Source organism: Engystomops pustulosus, chromosome 3 (assembly GCF_040894005.1).
Source record: "Engystomops pustulosus chromosome 3, aEngPut4.maternal, whole genome shotgun sequence".
In the NCBI taxonomy this organism is placed as follows: domain Eukaryota; kingdom Metazoa; phylum Chordata; class Amphibia; order Anura; family Leptodactylidae; genus Engystomops; species Engystomops pustulosus.
The window spans coordinates 136,688,986-136,705,239 of NC_092413.1; the positions used below are offsets into that span (position 1 = coordinate 136,688,986).

The window sequence follows — 16,254 nt, forward strand, 5'->3', positions numbered from 1 at the left end:
CTTATTTATTGGATGGTACATTATTTTCCTTATTTCCTTAAAGACTTACAGTATCTTACAGTATCAGTACTGCATATAATACAAAGAAATACTAAAGACATCACAGCAAGATTTTATATTAACCTCCATCCAAATCTTAGTTTATTCAGTGCCTGATTATGAACTGATCAGAGCTGATCATGAGAATAAGGTTCCTCAGTTTGGCCTATCTTAAGCATTCCCATACGGTGAAAAGAGAAGCAGTACACATTTACACAGCCCCATTTTACTTCCATAAAACAAGCATTATGAGACAGATTCTTTAATATAAAATCTAAATAAGAATATCTAATGTTAGTTTAATGAAATCACCTCTAGGTATGATGTCACCCCAGAGGAAACTTCTTTTTTAGATGGTTTAAGAATTTGCTAGTCTCTATTACAATGTAGGCCAATTAGGATATTCAGCATAGAGCACATTCCTGTAATAATATAAAAGGCGTAGAGTTACTTTGGCTTGTATACATCAGGATTTGGTGGCTCTCACTTTGGCCCGCTTACATTGTATACTGCTGAGCCAATGACTGTACTGGATTATTTGGATTTACACATCAGGCAGCTACAATATCTTTTATATGAAAACTCCTGGCAGGTTTTATAGACCAACATTCTTTAAACGTGTGAGTTTAGTTCACTGGACATAATGACCGTTCTGATGCTTCCAAGTTTTTCATCTTCCTTTTCACCCACTCAATAAGTCTGATTAGACTGAGTGTTGTACATATTATGACAACAAATGATGTTGCCAAGATGGGAACTGTACTTTTCAGAATGTCCTAGGAGACTGAAGTATTCCTAAAAGTGGGCAGATTGTGGCAGATTGATAATGGCTACACAATCAAGGCATTTTGGAAATTGCAGTAGACTGTTCTCTTGACATAATTGAGAAATGATGTAATGAATCAAGTGAGACAAATTGTAATCCCTTAACGTAGCAGCCCTTTTGCCTTTTTTTGAGTCCACATTTTTTACTTGTTGCATTCAAAAGCCATAGCATATTATTTTTCCTCTTTACAGAAGTATGTGACATCTTGGTTTCAACAAATTGATCAGATATTCGAGGCAAATAAATAGGAAACTGGAAAAAATATTCCTACCAGCAGTATAATTTGAGGGGGTGCAGAGGGTGCAATTGCAACCGGGCCCCTAGAGACTTAGGGGGCCCAAAGATGTCACTTTCCTATATGAGAAGGCTAGTACTATAAACCATACATTATTCTTGGGAAATCTCATAATCTAGCATGGGGTGCTGGTAGTTCAGTGCTTAAAAAGCCAGTGACAGTGTCCTTTTAAGGCTTCTCCTTCTTGGTATTGCATATTTAATGTGGAGGAGTGTAATAATAATATCTATAATAAGGGTAGATGTGCATTCTAAATCCTCTGGTTGTTTTTGTGTAAGAGAAAGTAAAGAATGGAGTAATAAAGAAAAAAGATTTTCTCTTGTGAGCAGGGCCCTCATTTCTATTGTTTCATTTGACTGTTGTTACTCTGTAATGTCTTATTTTACTTTCCCAGAATCTGTAAAGTGATACGGAGTTTGATGCTGCTATATAAACAAAGATTATTATTATTATTTCCTAGCTATTGATAAACATACTGTAGATGTATTATATTTATCTTATATTGGAAAGTTATAAGGAAATTGTCACGACCTTTTGAGCTATTTCAACTATATTCAACAGGTTCCCACAGCACTGCTTTTTACCTAAAATAACAATAATTTTTTTCTTTAAACATAAAGGGGGTATTTATCAGGACCTCTGTACCAAGTCAGTGACTCAGAGGCCCTGAATAATCGCAAATGCTAGCTTATTGCTAGCACTTGCTATTATTTGCCCCAATCCGCCACCTTCAAGCCAGTGGGGGCGTGAAGGGGCGGGCATGGTCGACCGAGCGAAGGGCACAGCCAGCCGGAAATGCGCCGGCACAGGGCGTCACTGTCCCCGAGCAGGTGCACTCACTGCTGCCGGTGACTTTTCACATGTGAAAAGTTACCACCCGCATTTATTTCAGGGGCAGTGCCTGGCGTAGAATAAAGGCTGGGCAGCAGCCTGTCTGATGCATCAAGAAGCAGTAGCCTCTTGATGTATCGGGTGCGAAAATGCAGCAGTGGACCTATCATAGGTCGGCAAACAAGCTCTGGCGTATGACAAATATCCCCCTTAGTCTTTTTTTAACCTTACCTCGCAGCTTACTGAGGAGCAAGTCAGAGTTGAATGTTATTTTTTCTCCGAGTCAAACCATTCTCATTCTGAATTCTTGTGCATGCACGCCTAATTTCGGCAAATTTTCAGACACAGTGGGGCACATTTACTTACTCGGTCCCTACACGATCCCCCAAGGTGCGTTGTCCAAAGAGGAGGAAGTCTGCTGCGATTCAACAAGAATGTGCGCCCAAAATCCTGCATGTGTTGCTTCCCCGCTCAGGTCCGCCGGAGTTCACCTCATGTATTGCGACACAATTTGAATTGTTAAATCCCTCAAGTAGTCCGAATCCGTCGGATCGTCCGTTGGCCCGCCCCCGATTTGTGTCGCGTGCAACACAATCCCAAGCGAAAATGTGGCCGCAGGACCCAATTTCCAGCTTTCCTCATGTCATATTGGAACACATCTTTCATAAAGGATAATCTAAAGCGGGTATATTGGATATTTATGAGATCTATTTTGCAATTCCCTTCAGAGCAGTATAATAAAAAAAATGGATCCACTGTACATATGCTCTCAATTCACTCCTGTAGGACTTCTGGGACAGCTTTCAGACCAACTTAGGAAAATTGAGAAATCTTAATAATTCTATGGGGCAGCAAGAAAAAAAGAAAACAAAGTAAGGTCTGTTTCACACCTAATGTGTTTGGCCTTACTCATGGATTGTGTGAGTCCTGTGTCACGTGAAGCTTGATACCAATGTTTAGAGGGGAAACAGGGATCCGTGCATCACTGTAATGATTACAAGACTGTGTATTAGCTCAGAAGTTTGTTGCTGTGATATTATAAAGAGCGATATGCACAATAATTTTACAGAAAGGTATTTGGTATGCTTTGTTAACATTAACAAAGGGTGAGCTGGTGCCAGAGCATATTTTTGTTAGGGGAACAAAGCCCCTATCGCACAATTATAAGTTATATTAACTTATAACTGGGCGCACCGCACTTGGGCTCGGTGCGTCACCGGCTCTCCTGCACTTCAGAATCCGGCATGGTGCGCCGAGCCCAAGTGCGGTGCGCCGAATTATAAGTTAATATAACTTATAATTCTGCGATAGGGGCTTTGTTCCCCTAACAAAAATATGCTCTGGCACCAGCTCACCCTGAGCTGGTGCCATGTATATGTGTATAAACCTACCACTTTTAAGTGGTAGGTTTCCTTTAAAAAACTAACAATGGACATTCATGTTGTTATTATATTCTTATGCAAGTGTCCTGGCTTGCATTCAATGACATCTGCTTTCTGAGGCACTTGACCAGCAGGACCACTTGGGTAACGGCTCTTTTAGTCTTTTAAAGCAAATATTTATGTCTGATTGCTGCAACTGCGTTTTTATACCACTTACAGTCATCCAGCCGTGACAGGTCACATAACAAACAAAGAGGATTACATAGCCATATACTTTATTTTACTTTAACATGTTAACCATGACCACACATTTTAACCCCTTTTTGTCACCCACCTGTATGTGTATATGCAAGTGTAACCAAAATTATCTTGGCTCATTAAGTGACACCCTCATCTCCACAGGTGCCTGAAGCTTGGTTCCTGAGGCAAGGCAATGGAATAAACACTAAAATTCTTCTTTATTAATGTACAAAGTCCACAAAGGATAAAATTATGTGCAAATGACCAACAACTCCATGGTTATGCTGGAACAATCTTCTTTTTAGCAATACTATCAGCACTTCAGTTTTATTCAGTGGTAAAGTAATTTAAATACAGTTCAGTACCAGCAGAGTGAAATAGATGTTATCAAAGTTCATCTTCATGGTATATGCGCAAATTGATCTTTCAACTTACCACATGTCAATTTATGATAAAAAAAAGTTTGATTTTTGTAAGGGCAGATGTGCTTCCACAACCGCCACCCTGTCTAAGGGTTTCCATGTTTTAGAAAAGAAGCTGTAATTTAAGATAATTTTTAATATAGTGTGCGGGAAACGTTGTGAAAATTGTTAAAATATATACTTCTAAGTCTGCTAAGTCTAAGTTTGCAAAGAAACAGACTGCAATGCTCCCTCTTGTAGAGATCTGTATTCCAGCCTGCATAGTGGGTGTCTATTAAGCTGGCACTGAGATTACATCTAATCTCCATTTGTTTGTCTACACAGTTGTGAGCACTGAGGATTGACCCCTTCCCTTTCAGCCTGATGTTTAAAAATAATGCTTATACCTTACTACTGTTAGGGAGAGAGCAGAAAGGGTTAACATTAACTGTTCAGAGTGAATATTTTGAATATTTAAACAAACAGAGAGGAGATGCAAAAAAGTTTTGTCTTCAGTCTGGTAGACAAATCTGCCTTCACAACTAGGAAGTAACACTGTTACTAAGGTACACTTAGAAAGACTGTTTCTTTGCAAACCAAGCATAATTTCTTAATTCTTCTTAATGAAGTATATTTTAAAAATATTTACAATATTCACACACACAATATTGTTTGTGGGTCTTCTGTCTGAAGATTAGTCTACCAAGTGAAATGCATATTCAATTGGGTTGAGATTAGGCAGCTGACTTGGCTATTCAGGAATATTCCACTTCTTTGCTTTTATAAACTCCCTGGTTGCTTTAGCTTTAGGTTTTGAGTCATTGTCAATCAGTATTATGAAACACCGACCAACCAGTTTGGCTAAATTTGGCTGGATTTGAGCAAACAGTTTGTCTCTGAAGTCCTGATGCTTCTGTCCTGTGTCACATCATAAATAAACACTAGTTACCAAGTGCCACTGACAGCCATGCATGCCCAAGCCATCACACTACATCTGCCAGATTTTACAGATGATGTGCTATTCATTGGATCATAAGCTGTTCCACACATTTGCTATACATATTTCTTAACATCATTTTGGTAGAGGTTCATCTTGATTTCATCTGTCTAAATAAAGTTCTTCCAGAACTGTGCTGGCTTTTTAAGATTTTTTTTTGCGAAGTCCAATCTAGCCATTTTATACTTGTATACTATGAGTGGCTTGAACCATGCGGTGAGCACTCTGTGTTTACATTTATGCAGCCTTCTACATACTGGAGAGTGTTGTTCACCTGGTACGGTAGTTCTGGCATTTTTCATTTAACAGCTTAAGGATGGCTTGTTTCACTTGAATGGAGAGCTCCTCTGGCTGAATATTTTCTTCACAGCAAAATCTTCCAAATGCAAACATCAAACCTCAAATCAAAACTGAAACTGTTCAACCAGAAATAAGTTATGGATTAGGAAGTAGTGACTTCATTTTGTACAAACAAAAGAACATTGGCAGGAAGGTGTTAAAAGTAATATATGCAATTTTCCAATGCAAATATTAAGTATTCACTTAGTAAAACCAGTTCAGGAAACATATTACCTTTCTCTAATCAGTTTTTGTTTTACTGATTGTAGATTGTTTGTTTTATTCTATTTTCATATGGCTGTAGGGCTGCAATCTTTCCTGATCTTCTCTTCATCTTACAGCAGCCTCATTGTAGGTACTCTACTAGCTCCCTCGTGAAAGGTCTTGTCTGGGGTGAGGCAACCAGTCCAAACAAAACATTTTATATCTGCCTGTGCACTGTATAAGCGAAGTTGGAACACCTCTTAGGGCAAATGGATATACTTTAAGGAGTTTGTTAAACATAGAAGAGAACCACTTTTAAGAATAGTTTTTGCTTTGGGTGTCTTAGCATGTAACATGTGTTACATGCTCACATTCATGTGTAGATGTAATGACAGATGGCTGGGGGTTGCAAAAATTGGGTTTCTGGGGGTTGTATAAATTGCACAGATAAAGACCTTATATATATAGGATAACTGTTTTGGAAAAGATTTTTATTCCTAAATGTTTCTAACTTGCCTTTTTTATTTTGTATCTCTCCTTTAGGAATCTATATTTTGTCCATAGATGGCATGGATAACTTTCAAGCTTTCAACTATTCTGATACTACTGTCTAAATATTGTTTTTCATCAGAAGATGGTGAAATAAGATCAAGTAAGCTCAAACATTTAACAATTTAAATTGTAGTTAACAGTTGTGAAAAGGATGTCCTTTTTGTAAGTTAGTGGGGTATGAAAATATTGTAACCAAGTGCTTCAAAGCATCATAAAATGTGGTAATCACTTACATTAAGTACTTTAACATAAAACCGTCAGTTATAAATAATTCATGGGCTCTGAAGTAAAACTGAGATATTTAAATATTTAAAAAGTTTATTTCCATTCTTTAGGATTTTTGACAACCATTAAAGTATATTTCTAATAATACTGGAAACTCAAGTACTTTTCCTATTAAAGAGGTTTGCCCATGAAAGTCCTCAAATCTTAATCCTGTAGTTAAGGGTACATTCACAGGCGGTATGTTCGCCATGCGGGCATACCGCCGTGTGCTGGAGAGGAGATGACCCCTCCTCCCTCCATAGAGAATAACGGCGCACGGCCGCACACACGCCGAAAGATAGAACATGCTCTATCTTTTTGAGGTGTGTGGCCCGGATCGGCACCGTATCTGCGCCGTGCCGCTATTGCCGTCTATGGGGACGTACAAGCGGCCGCAAATTTGCGGCCACATGTACGTCCCCACAGACGGCCATGTGAATGAGCTCTAATATGGTTGACAAAAAAACATATGTTCAAACAAGGAAAGGAAGGGATTGGATGGAAACAATTCTATATGATGACATAACTGTCAATGTTATTTTGATGTAAAAAGACATCTGGACCTTCTTGAAGCTCTCTGCTGTCCCTGCTGTGACCAGTGCCTGGGGCAGGCTATTTAACAGATTGACAGTTCTCATAGTAAAAAAACCCTGTCGCCTCTGGTGATTAAACCTTGTTTCCTCCAGATGCAGATAGTGTCCCCTCGTCTTTTGATTTGGTTTTACCTGGAACAATTTTCCACTATAGCTTTTGTATGGATCATTCATGTATTTATACAAATTAATCATGTTTCACAATAGGACAAAAAGAAAACTTTGGGCACTCACCCGAAAAATATAACTGCTTTATTGAGGCCAAACAGGAATACAGGGAGGTGCCGAGCACGCCACAGAGCTACAGGCTAATTTGCACCTGTATCGCTTTCTTAAGCCTATCATGAAAGGGGTGGGCACACTATCCTATGAGTGTTTCGGGTTGGAACCATGTCAACAGGCATCAATTCCCTTCACCACACACCACATGGTTTTAAAAACAATGCAATCCAAGATCTAATCACATAAAGAATGCTTACATCAGTACCTGAACTATTAAATAGATGTAGATAGGGGATCTATAGAAACAAAGAAAATATTATCATAGCAATATGTTAAGTTCATTACCATCATTAAAACCAATCGAACCCAATGCTTTTGTACATAAAATACATCTAGCTTCGTATCTCAATAAGTCTTTGTTTCTGTCACCATTGGATGGGCACCATCTTTTGTATATAGTTTAATTTGATTTCATTAGAATAGGAGCATGTTAGGAGTTATATATGTATGGACCTATTTATTGCCATCTACAGGCTATTTAGATATGTTGTGGATTCTTAATCCTGTTGTGTGTGGTATGAATAAATAGAATTATTGTGGTTTGTCCCCCTTAATGCATTATGATATACATGTACAGCATAATGCAGTTAAAGATGTATGACAAGGGCTCACATATAAAAAAGGTTATACCCAGCGGTAAACCCTGTAATGGAAAATAGAACCCAAATGTCCAAAACTCAGCTTTTTTGCAACACATAAAATAATTAGAAGTGATCAAAAGTTGAAAACGTCATCATGTCAACTTACACAGGTCCATGTATCTAAATATGAAGAATTTATTGTTGTTTGAAATTTTTTTGATACAAGATGTTTTTAAAATCTGTTACAAGAAAACAGAAGGCTTTTGTGATGCAGCTACGCAGGCTGTTTCACTACCTTGGCACTACCCATTCCCTCTTCCTGTGATCTCAGCAGCAGTGAGCAGTGAACACACGGTGGTGCTGGTGGTGGTGGGGGTGCTCCAGCACTGTGTAGCAGCCTGTGCAGCTACAACACTGGGGCAAGGATGATTGGCTTCTGTAAAATGCACCATGTTAAAAGTTGCTTTTAGAAGGAAGGAGGTCATAGATAACTATTATAAGAAGAGTACCCAAAAGTGCCTGGGTCTATAAATTAGATGCTGGGTTATCATGCTTGATTTTGATGGTAGATTTTCTTTAGTCATGTCTAATCAATATGACTCAGAAGACAGATAGATGTGAGAAAACTATTTTTTCTGACCATTAAATCTAAAGGATGAATATTTCTATGCCACTAGAACCCTTGGCACAGGGACAATCTCTTAAAGGCAACCTAGCATTTGATTTCATGCATTATGAAGAAAACATACCTTGAGAATACTGCAGCTACACTGATGCAGGGTCATATCTTGTTTTGAGTGGACCTTATTATCACATTCAGGACCTTGGAAAAGCTGGGTCAGGCTGTGGCTGTCTTGATTAACACTGAGCTTGTAATTACAAATGGAGGTTAGTCAAGCATGACTAAGCATGACTAATCAACCTGTGATGGACCACTCATACACAGCAGCTGGGGGATGGTGCAGCAATAGATTATTCTGTCTGGCAGGGAGATAAGTGCTTGCATCATCATCTCCTGCAGAGAAAAACTCTCCTGCTAAGAGAAGCACGGAAGCCATCGCTGAACCAGCCATAGAAGGGAACGAGCTTCATTATCATAATGTTATATTTGTTTTATCAGCAAAACCACTAAGCTCATGGATTATCAAAGATATAAGCCTACATCAGTGTAACTACAGCATTCTCAAGGTATGTTTGCTTCACACTGCATCAAATCAAATTGTATGTTTCTTTTAAACTTACCTTCAAGTATACACTTAAATAACCATCATCACCTCACAGTGCCTGTTGAGCATGAGAGATATCTTTGATCTCTTTGAGCATACTGGCAAGATGCATATAGACAGGGATAGGAGCTAAATAAATTTTGAATCAATTCTATTTGTAGAGAATAAGTATGGTGCATGGAGAGGGCTCACGAGCTGTGCCCTCTCCATAGCCGGTAAGTCTTTGCATAGCCGATAACTCATATTGCAGCAAAGACTTACCGGTAACACCCACGATCGATGCTAGCACCATCAGGGAGCGGCGATCCGTCGCCATGACAGCCTCAGCCTTCATATGACCTAAAGCTGTCTCATTTTAACCCTTTCATTACAATGTGCTATGGCAGTATATGATAGGATCGATCAGACAACCTAGGGTTAAAGTTTCCTAGGGAGTCTGAAAAATAGTAAAAATAAAAATAAAAAAAAGTTTAAAAAAAATTATAATTAAAAACGTTAAAAATTCAAATCACCCCCCTTTCCCTAGAACTCAAATAAATATAAATAAACAGTAAAAATCATAAACACATTAGGTATCGACACGTCTGAAAATTCCCGATCTATCACAATATAATAACAGGTTTTCACTGCATTTAACCCTGTAATGGAAAATAGCGCTCAAAGCCAAAAATGGCACTTTTTTGTCATTTTGAAAAATATAAAAAATCTAAAAAAAAGGAATTAAAAGGTCATACAGTCCTAAAATTCATATAATTGAAAACATCATCAAAAGCCACAAAAAAATGTCTAGACCCACAGCTCTGTACAATGAAGTATGAAAAAGTTATTAGCGCCAGAAGATAGCAAAATAAAAAAAAATTCTGTACAGGAAATAAAGTTGACATGTCCTTTGGGGTGCACACTGAAAGCTGTAGAATCCAAGCCCACAAGAAAAGGGCGCAAATGCGTTTCTTCACCATTTTCACTGCATTTGGAATTTTTTTATCGCTTCCCAGTACATGCCATGGAATATTCAATATCATCACTTTGAAGTGCAAAAAAGCCATCAGAGAGCTCTTTACGTGTACAAATAAAATGGTTAAAGATTTTTGAAGGTGGGGAGTGAAAAATGGAACTGAAAAAACAGGAAAGGGCCTGGTCCTTAACCGGTTAAACTTTTGCAAATGTTAGATAGTATTTCCAAAACATGAATACGGAGCCACAAAAAAAAAGCTTTTTTGTAAAAAGAAATCCTGCACTCTATATACTTTTTGGTTTACATAAACAGCAGTACATTAAGGAGATCTCAAAACTGCTCTAAGATTCGCTTTTTACTAAATCATTATTATTTGAACATACAACAAATGCAAACAAAGGAGATAGGCACTACAGTGATACACACCAAACATGTGCTGTACCACAAAAGATCAAAAGAAGATGCACATTGAGGGCAAGAAATTACAATGCATCAATAGTTAATTAAATATACACTTGGGGACATGTGTCACTCCTGTTGCTTTCTTTTTCTTTTTTTGTGCAACTTTTTGTGAGACTTTTTGCAGTTTGAGACTTTTTAGGTACAGAATTAAGCAGCGTACCAAAGTTGGCTGCACAAGGATTTAATGCAGTGGCCATATTTATCTTTGTAGCCCAGATGTTTGTTCAACTTGTGTGACTTTTGGGCTCTGAAATTGTCCCATTCTTATACCTAATAAGTCCAAAACAGAGCATGCTAGACCCAGACTCACTTTTGGAAGCTACTATTTGAGACTAAAAAGTTGCTCACCACAAAAAGTTGCCAACGTGAGACTAAACAGGCTCATCACATGTATCACAATGGGTAAAACTTAACATACATTGCAATGATTAAGTAGGTGAACTTCAGGAAACTTGAAAAAGTGGCAGCCGAAAAACTATGATACATGTGCCCCAATAAGTACAAACATCAAAAAACAGGACAAAGACTGAAAACACTGAAAAACACTCACAATATGGGTGTATGAATCCAACCTGGGTTAGAAATAGTGCTAGCCCGGATTCTCCCTAACACAAGTCCTGTTTTTTGATGTTTGTATTCATTGCATATTTAATAAACTATTGATGTATTGTAATTTGTTGTCCTCAATGCGCATCTTCTTTTGAACTTTTGTGCTATTTAAACATACAACAACAGAATAAATGATCACATCTATGTAGCAATTAGTCCTACTGAATTCAAAGAAGCACTGTACTGAACCAAAGAATACACTATAATCTATATAGTCAATGAAGTCTTTAGCAATCACTCGTATACATGTTTTATTTATTCCAATCTATGCTTGAAGAGTTCAGGGTTAAGAATAAACTGACAACTGGGTGTTACCATTTCCATTCACAAAAGGGTGTGTCCCTGCAAAGTATCACATTATTGGCAGTGATTTAATTATTTATCTAGACTGCAAAGTGACAGAATTCAGAATTATATTCTATAAGGATATAATTTTACAGTATTTAAAACAGGAACAGTAACGGTCAGAATGATATTACTGGCTTATTGTACACGTGTAAAACATTCATAAAAGGTAACAAATATTAGTACAGAAGCCAAGCAAATAACCTTAGCATAAAACTCCAAATAACATTCACAGATGTTGGTAAAATGTGAAAAGCGGCGATCGGCTTCAGTTTCCCTTGTGAATCGGACACCTTCATGTTTTTGTGGGTGTGCTATAATTTTATTTTAGCGTGCTTCTTTTTTCTGGTAAAATGCATTGGCAATGGCTTCTGTTTCAAAGGACATTTCTTTCCATCTAAAATTTGCACAGCAGTTCTAGGAATTTAGATTATTAAATAAATCTTGATGGCAACAAACTTTATTCTTATGAAAGTCTAAAAAGACTTAGAAGTGGTTATTCTATTTTATCTCATAATTAGAGATACCAAAATGTAATATGTCGATATGTAAAGTCTTTATAGTTTGGTCTTAATACCAATACCAATATAAAAATTGCATGCATTAAAAAATAATGGAATAAAAGTAGCTCTGGCACAGCCAATTTCCTTAGTTCTGTATTTTATTAGTGTTAATTTTATGCAAAAATGATAGACAATGTAAAGAGGTAGGTATCTACCTAACTAACTATATCTAACTATAAAATATATATAAAAATACATAAAAAATATATATAAAATATATAACCAGCCCTGGATTATGGGATTTAACAAATGTACTGTATCAGTGCGGGGTAAGTCTCCAGTTGGAGAGACACTATGGGGCACATTTACATACCGTGTGCCCGATATCCTACATGTGTCGCTCAGGTCCGAGAGAGTTCATCTTCTTTTAAGTGGTGCATATACGATAAGTCCATTGGATTGCAACACAATTTGAAAGTTAAATTCCGTGCACAGTCCGAATCAGTCGGATCGGCCAACTGCACCCCCCCCCCCCCAAATTTGTGTAGCATGGAAGTCAGCACACAGCTGCGGCAAAAAGAAATTGCGTGCACCAAAATCCCAGCGCAGACACCTGTTAAATACTTGTCACAGCCATGCAATCCACGAAAACGATGGAAAGTCCCAATACAGAATACAGGGGGATATAATTATGTAGATACACCATTCACTCCTTTATAGATTGATATCAAAATATTATAGCAGTGGTGAAATATGTAGAGCTACAGTCAGGGCCCTGACTTACCCCCTGGTTATACATTTGCCAAATCCCATAATCAAGGTCTGGTTATAAGAGCTATGCAATATGCAATATAAATACATAAATTCATATATTTACTTTTTTCTGTATGTTTGATATATGTATTACTAATGGTATACTTGTCTTAATGATATTCTATGTAGATACATACCTTCTAATGTTGTCTATAGTTTTTTTGCATGATAACATTAACACTAATAAAAAAAACAGAACTATAGAAATGGATTTTTCCGGAGCTACTTTTATTCCATTGTTTGACATATATATATATATATATATATATATATATATATATATATATATATATATATATATATATATGGAAGGCAGCAGCACTCCAGTAAGTAGATTTTAAATCAGGGTGATCTTTATTTCAGATGTGACGTTTCGGTGTATCCACCTTTTTGACGCAAGGTGGATACACCGAAACGTCGCATCTGAAATAAAGATCACCCTGATTTAAAATCTACTTACTGGAGCGCTGCTGCCTTCCTCGTATATACCACTTGGTCCTTGCCACGGACATCCAGATTTTTGCACCCAGGCCTCCCGGTTGTGCTGCCTTGGACTTCTCTTGTTTTATATATATATATATATATATATATATATATATATATATATATATATATATATATATATATATGTGTACACTCACCGGCCACTTTATTAGGTACACCTGTCCAACTGCTCGTTAACACTTAATTTCTAATCAGCCAATCACATGGCGGCAACTCAGTGCATTTAGGCATGTAGACATGGTCAAGACAATCTCCTGCAGTTCAAACCGAGCATCAGTATGGGGAAGAAAGGTGATTTGAGTGCCTTTGAACGTGGCATGGTTGTTGGTGCCAGAAGGGCTGGTCTGAGTATTTCAGAAAATGCTGATCTACTGGGATTTTCACACACAACCATCTCTAGGGTTTACAGAGAATGGTCCGAAAAAGAAAAAACATCCAGTGAGCGGCAGTTCTGTGGGCGGAAATGCCTTGTTGATGCCAGAGTTCAGAGGAGAATGGGCAGACTGGTTCGAGCTGATAGAAAGGCAACAGTGACTCAAATCGCCACCCGTTACAACCAAGGTAGGCAGAAGAGCATCTCTGAACGCACAGTACGTCCAACTTTGAGGCAGATTCGCTACAGCAGCAGAAGACCACACCGGGTGCCACTCCTTTCAGCTAAGAAAAGGAAACTGAAGCTACAATTTGCACAAGCTCATCGAAATTGGACAGTACCTGAGTATTGTTGCTGACCATGTCCATCCTTTTATGACCACAATGTACCCAACATCTGATGGCTACTTTCAGCAGGATAATGCGCCATGTCATAAAGCTGGAATAATCTCAGACTGGTTTCTTGAACTTGACAATGAGTTCACTGTACTCAAATGGGCTCCACAGTCACCAGATCTCAATCCAAAAGAGCATCTTTGGGATGTGGTGGAACGGGAGATTCGCATCATGGATGTGCAGCCGACAAATCTGCGGCAACTGTGTGATGCCATCATGTCAATATGGACCAAAATCTCTAAGGAATGCTTCCAGCACCTTGTTGAATCTATGCCACGAAGAATTGAGGCAGTTCTGAAGGCAAAAGGGGGTCCAAACCGTTACTAGCATGGTATACCTAATAAAGTGGCCGGTGAGTGTATATATATATATATATATATATATATATATATATATATATAGGTCTGAGCACACCAACATTCAAATTAGGGCGCTATATACAAGACCAAAGAATTTAAATAAAAAAATAAAGATGTGTGATTCCATATTCTGACATCTGTAACTTTATCATACCTTTGTGAATGAAACCGGAAAAGGTGTCAATTTTTTGTGTAATGAGATGATGTTTTCAATTATATAATTGGGAAAACAGTATCACTTTTTATGTAACATATTAAAGCAGTCAACATTGACCAAGTGTCAGTTTGACATTTGGATGTACTTTTGCATTGCAGTGTTTATAGCATGGAATAATTGTTTTTATATTTTGTAAGATTGGACATTTTCAGACATGGGGATACCTAACAATTTTATTGGTTTATTTATTTTTAAATAAAAAGGGAAAGGGAGGTTTAGATTTTTTAAAAATAATTTTATTCAGGCTCCCTAGGGACCTTAAACCCTAGGGGATCTGATCATATGTACAATATAATGGAAGCACTAAGCAAGAAAGATGAACATTCGGCAGGGCATTTTCCTAATTCAAGTCACACTATATTGATAAAATCTTGTATAAAAGAATTTTCTTGCTTAGCTCTTCTACTATTCAAGGCAGCTTTACATGGAGAATGTGCCCATTACCTTCCACGATGTACACTGCATTCCCTACATATTTGTGACAAGCTACTCTCCGAGATTCACTCCAGGTGAGCATAATATCCAGTTTATTCTCACCTAATATATTGACCCTACACTGCATGGAAGACCACCTTTTCAGGCTCACATGAGGCTTATATTTGAGACATACTTGCATATTGTTTCTACATTGTATTCTGCATTTAATTTGGCAAATAAGTGCTAAAAGGTGGCTACTCATTAGAGCATACATACCTAGATGAGACTAATAAAATTAAAGATATACTGATCCATGCACTAACAGAGGATGATGCCTAGCATCAACGGAGAGTAGTACCTACATTACAAATAGCAATCAAGTTGTGGAACTAGCTTCTTCCAATACTGAAATACTTTTTTTTTATATTCCTTAATTGGTATTCTCAGAAGACCATGCATGGCCAGCCTTTAAGACTCAATATTCTTGTAAACATCTTCTTAAGGAGAGTCTTTCTCCATCTTGACAGTGAAATGGTTTATCCTTTGTGCATTGTTTATACAGCAGAGACATCTCATATTTTCAGATTTGAAGACCTATGATAAAGAAAAGAACATATTCACCTATTTTTGGTCAGTATGTTATGCAGAAATGTAGCCCTCCTGTAAGTGATGCTGGGTTTGTTAGCAAAGGCTTTTTTATTCAAAATGGACCATTGACTAGAATCCTCTTAAATGGCCACAGTTTTATAACCACTTGCAAGGTGACCTGTTTTGTCCTCCTACAGTAGAACCACATTTTATCATTATTTATATGATCTTCTAATCTTCATATTGATGCTATTTTAATTGCAATTTTCTTCCTCCCCTTATGCTTTTTTTGACATTCCTCTGGGGATATAATAAATTTCACCTTATTTTTATTAACACACATTTAATTTTGACCTTTCTTTATATATTTATTGACCTACGAGTTGGGAGTGCATCACAGCACAGTCTGATATTGTCAGCCCTGATTGGATAAAACAAGTACAGGACGATCCAAGGTCAACAATGAAACTGACATCTTTACAATTAAGTACCAAATTTTTCGGACTATAAGGCGCACAAAAAATCCTTTGATTTTCTCAAAAATCAAAGGTGCACCTTATAGTCCAGTGCACCCTATATATGAACCATACTGTATAACGTTTAAGAGTGTTTAAGAGATCCACACCAGCAATATCCTGCACGAGCCCAAGCTGTTCACCGGG

At 37.5% G+C, this 16,254-nt stretch overlaps 1 protein-coding gene across 1 annotated transcript in view; it reads left to right on the forward strand.

Annotated features, from left to right (window-relative positions):
* COL21A1 (collagen type XXI alpha 1 chain) overlaps positions 1-16,254 on the forward strand; it is a 235,518-nt gene that overhangs the window by 93,302 nt on the left and 125,962 nt on the right. Inside the window, exon 4 of the mRNA XM_072142258.1 lies at positions 6,098-6,206. Within this exon, the coding sequence (XP_071998359.1) occupies positions 6,119-6,206 (88 nt within the window). The 5' untranslated portion in view covers positions 6,098-6,118. The remainder of the gene's footprint in view (positions 1-6,097; positions 6,207-16,254) is intronic.